Source organism: Palaemon carinicauda, chromosome 1 (genome assembly GCF_036898095.1).
Source record: "Palaemon carinicauda isolate YSFRI2023 chromosome 1, ASM3689809v2, whole genome shotgun sequence".
NCBI classification, from domain to species: domain Eukaryota; kingdom Metazoa; phylum Arthropoda; class Malacostraca; order Decapoda; family Palaemonidae; genus Palaemon; species Palaemon carinicauda.
The window spans coordinates 110,752,640-110,757,639 of NC_090725.1; the positions used below are offsets into that span (position 1 = coordinate 110,752,640).

Here is a 5,000-nt window from a genome sequence, read left to right on the forward strand (position 1 = left end):
TCGCTCGTCCGAGAAAGGTTAGTGGGTTATGGTCCGTAAAGATAGTGATTGGGATGTTGGATGAGAAATATATTTCATATTTCTGCAGGGTTAGGATGATTGCCAGCAGTTCCTTTTCCACGGTAGCATAGGAACGTTGGTGTTTTTTGAGTTTGCAGGAATAGTAGCTAACAGGATGCAACATCTGTGTGTCACTGTTCTTCTGCATCAAGACGGCACCAATGCCAGTATCACAGGCGTCAATCTGTATAATAAAAGGTTGAGCAAGATCAGGAGCAATAAGGACAGGATTAGAGCAAAGTATATTCTTTAGTTGATCAAAAGCTTGTTGACAGTTAGAAGACCATACAAATTTATTTTTGGGGCTGGTGAGGTCAATCAAGGGAGTGGCTACTATACTATAATTTTTACAGAATTTCCTGTAATAGGAGGTCAAGCCTAGAAATCTTAAAAGACTTTTCCTATTTTTTGGGACAGGGAACTCTACAATGGCAGTAATATTTTCATCTTTTGGAACAATTTCTCCACTACCTATGATGTGACCTAAATACTTAACCTTCCCTTTACCAAAGGAAGATTTTGCTAGGTGAATAGTAAGTCCAAACTCCTGAAGACGACCAAACAATGCTTTCAGTCGATGTATGTGCTCATCCAAGGTGTCAGACGTTACAACAATATCGTCGATGTACACATATGTACCATCAAGATCTTTAATTACACTATTCACCAAGCGCTGGAAGGTGGCGGGTGCATTGGTTAAACCAAATGGTAGCCTCTCATATTGGAATAAACCAAAGGGGGTTATGAAGGCAGATATTAGTTTTGCTCTATCTGTAAGTGGAATCTGATAATATCCACGCAATAGATCGATCTGTGATAAATATTTGGCAGCACCAATGGCATCTAAAATGTCATCAATCCTAGGTAAGGGATAGCTATCTTTGATAGTAACATTATTTATTTGGCGAAAGTCAGTGCATAACCTTACTTTACCGTTTGGTTTTGGAACTAAAAGACATGGTGAAGCCCAAGCTGATGTGCTTCTAGTTGCCAGTCCATTCTTCAGTAAATACGACACTTCCTCCTTCATCCGTTGCTGCTTTTCCAGGCTGGTCCTGTAATAGTGTTGACGAATTGGTCGTGTACCCGGTTGTAATTCAATGTCGTGTTCCACATCACTGCAACGTTGAGGCACATCCCCACATATACTCCTGTATTTGCGGAATAATTCTGCTAGCTGGCTCCTCTGCTTTCGGGGTAAATGCTGTAAATATACTAGAATATTCTGCAATATTTCCTGGTTAGCAGAGTCTGTCCAAGAAACAAAATCATTAGAGTGATTTAAATCTACATCATGTGGCATTGGGGTTTTACTTTGGTGTGCTGATGCATTATACCTCTTAAAATCTAATACATTAGAGTCTGATAGACAATGCAAAGCAACTGGAGGATTACCATGATATTTCTTGATTAGATTTACATGAACTAATTGGGTTGACTTTCTTCTGTCTGGAGTACTGATTATATAATTGTTATTATTGACACATTTCTGAATTATATAAGGACCAGAAAATTTATGTTGGAGAGGAGAACTAGGAGTAGGGAAATATACAAGTACAGAATCCCCTTCTTTAAACTTACGAACTTTAGTTTTTAGATCAAAATTTTCCTTCATCACATCTTGACTACCTTTTAAGTTATTAAATGCAAAATTATGGACTTTCTCAAAATTACATTTCAACTTATCGACATACTGCCCTACAGTTACGTTATCCAAGGTATCATTGTTCAACATTTTATCTTTAAGTACTTGTAGTGGCCCCCTAACTTTATGTCCAAATAACATTTCAAATGGTGACATACCTAAGGAATCATTAGGGACTTCTCTAATTACAAATAATATAAAGTCTAAACTCTCATCCCAGTCTGTTCCAGTCTCCATACAAAATTTTCGAAGTAAGGATTTTAAGGTCTGATGGTGTCTTTCAAGAGCACCTTGTGATTGTGGGTGATATGGTGATGCAAGGATATGTTTTACATTAAATTCCCTTAAAGTTTCATTGAAAAGGTCACTTGTGAAATTAGTACCCCGATCACTCTGTATTTCCTTTGGGAATCCATAAGTGGTGAAAACTTTAAGAAGGTGTTTCACAATATTTCTAGCACAAATGTTACCAAGGGGAATTGCAATAGGGTATCTAGTGGTAGGGCAAAGTATAGTCAAAATATATTGATTACCTTTTTTTGTTTTTGGCAATGGGCCTACACAATCAATTATGACTTTACTGAAAGGTTCGTGTGGTATTACAATTGGCACGAGGGGTGCTTTTGGAATTACCTCGTTAGGTTTTCCAACTACTTGACACACATGACACTCTTTAACAAATTCAAATACATCATGTTTCATACCTGGCCAAAAGAAATCATTAGTTATACGTTTGTAAGTCTTTGACACTCCTAAATGGGAATCTGCTTGATGAGCAACACTCAAAATATTCTTACGTAAAGTTAATGGTACTACAAGTTGTTCTTTATTAGCCCAGGTATCATTAGATGATAGCTTTCTAGGTCGGTACAGCCTAAACAGGACTCCTTTATCAAAGTAATAGCAAGGTACCTTACCTTCCTTAGTGGAAGCTTGTTTAAGTGCATTAGTTAAAGTCGTATCTGCTCGTTGTAAGTTTATCAATTCAGAATTAGTATAGGGAATGTTTGTCTTTACTATATCTGGGACACCTTCATTCACAGCTTGTTTGGCTTTTGCCCTTGTTACAACACCAACAAAATTCTCAATCGGGTCACATCGATCAGTGTCTACATCAGTTTCTACTTCCTCAATGTCATGTTCACCTAAGTCACTAATGAAATTACTTTCTTCAATGAAATGTTCAAAGATATCCAAATCATTAGAGTTATTATCCAGTGGCTGATTATACAAAATAAGGTTAGGCAAAGTCAATTGACCAGCTAAATCATTCCCAAGTAATACTTGAACATCATGTACAGGGAATGGAGTGTTGATAACAGCAATCTTTACTTTACCAGATACAAATTCACAGTTTAAGTTAAGCTCTGCTAAAGGCAAACTGTTAGTGTTACTTAAATCCCTAACTAGTACCTTTTCATCAAGCAAAGAAATAGTAGGCACTGCGCTATGTAAAACCATGCTTTGGGTTGACCCAGTATCACGCAAGATTCTTACTTTAACAGGAGTACCATTGGGTATTGTTACTGTACCCTCTGAAATATAATTAGAAAACAAGGCATCACTTTCAGGCGTACTACAATGCATAGCTCCTTTGCCTTTTACGCTAAACTTACTGTCTTTATATTTACCAGCATCGGGGTCGGGCAGCTTAGAGCCAAAAAACTTAGATTTCTTACAGGTTGGGTTTTTACATTCATTTATGTCATGACCTTGTTGTTTACAATATGAACAATAATTAACACCCTCTTTCTCACCACTGAACCCTGTTGCTTTGCCTTGCTTTACAAACATCTCAGTACCTTTGTGTGTTTTGTGTATCAAGAAAAAATGGTCAGCTAACATAGCAGACTTCTTTAAATCCTCTTCCTCACGGTCAGCAATATGCATTCTAATATTTTGTGGTAGTTTTCTCGTGAATTCTTCAGTCACAATCAGGTTAACGAGTTCCTCAAAATTATTAACATTGGCAGCCTTAAGCCATTTATTAAATAATCTTAGTTTTTCATTTGCAAATTCATACCAAGTTTGAGCATTTGATTTAATGTATTGTCTAAATCTTTGTCCAAGACCTTCGGCAGTTACCATGTATGCATCTAAAATAGCTTGCTTAACGACTGTATAATTTCTTTCCCCTACTAAATTACTAACCACTATAGCAGCTTTACCCTGGACTTTGGATTTAATTAACCAAACCCATTGATCTACTGGCCATTTCATATTTGAGGCAATATCTTCGAAATTACGGAAAAATGAATCTACGTCTGTTTCTGTAAATTCAGGGACTAACTTTAAACTCTTAGCCAAGTCAAACTTTAGTGGTTGATTAGATTCTAGGTTCATTAGTCTTATACGTTGTTCTACACTAATCCTACTTCTTTCAATTTCCATATTCTGAGTTAGACTAGCTTCATGATCTAATCTAGCTTTCTCCATTTCTAGCTCATACTTTTTCCTTTCTTTATCTATGGCCAACTTGTGTCTTTCTCTCTCAATATCTACCTCTAACTTTACTTGTTCTAACTGTATGGCTAACCTCATATGCTCAACATCTGAGCTGTCTTTCTTTGTACTCTTGTATTTCCTAGCCTCGTGTTCTTCTACACTTTCCTCCTCTACAAGATAATCTAAAATGGCATTTTTTATGTCATCTTTCCTGTCTCTTGAACTAACAGTTACTTCAAACTTGGCTGCCAGAGCCAACAATTCACTCTTTTTAGCACACACTATAGTGTTAAGTTTTCCCTTAGGATCACTGAAAAATAAGTCTACTGAAAACATTGTGACTAAAAATCCACAAGAGAACGCAGCAAAGTCAACGAGAAGTGTTCTCAATAGCATAAACAATTACAGAATACGTAATATATATCACGTGATGTAATACTGAACTATTCATCCATTACGCAAGTCTGGTAAGAATAAATAATTATAATTACTGGTACAAAACTGTACGAAGGAAGCAAAATGAAAAGTTAATACTTGGAAGCTTCGACAAAGTAGTAAATATAATTAACGGTACAAAACTGTACGAATGAAGCGATATGAAAAGCAATAATACTTAAATGCTTCGAATAGCGTAGATACGGAAATGTCAGGCCAGTCAAACTCCAAACCTACTCTATTATACGGCGCTAAGGTAATATGATGCCATGATGTCATAAAGACGAAGTTTCTAATAATATTTCTCCCAAAACTATTTGAAACAAGGCGAACCAATGTAAATGAACTCGGTTACTTTCTACATTAACTTAGATACGACCGCAGCTATAATAGCGATGTCCGAAAACATGAATTG

At 36.5% G+C, this 5,000-nt stretch overlaps 2 protein-coding genes across 3 annotated transcripts in view; one reads left to right on the top strand and one right to left on the bottom strand.

The window, feature by feature from the left end:
• Positions 1 to 5,000, top strand: part of LOC137650901 (uncharacterized) — a 303,393-nt gene that overhangs the window by 102,188 nt on the left and 196,205 nt on the right. The window lies entirely within an intron of this gene.
• Positions 1 to 5,000, bottom strand: part of LOC137650843 (uncharacterized) — a 6,459-nt gene that overhangs the window by 746 nt on the left and 713 nt on the right. Inside the window, exons 1-2 of one of the 2 annotated variants that reach the window (XM_068384001.1) lie at positions 989 to 5,000; positions 1 to 244 (exon numbers count right to left, since the gene is read on the bottom strand). The exon at positions 1 to 244 is cut by the window's left edge and continues 746 nt beyond it; the exon at positions 989 to 5,000 is cut by the window's right edge and continues 708 nt beyond it. In XM_068384001.1, the coding sequence (XP_068240102.1) occupies positions 1 to 244; positions 989 to 4,546 (3,802 nt within the window). In that variant the 5' untranslated portion in view covers positions 4,547 to 5,000. The remainder of the gene's footprint in view (positions 245 to 988) is intronic. The other variant, XM_068384007.1, reaches the window with a different exon arrangement.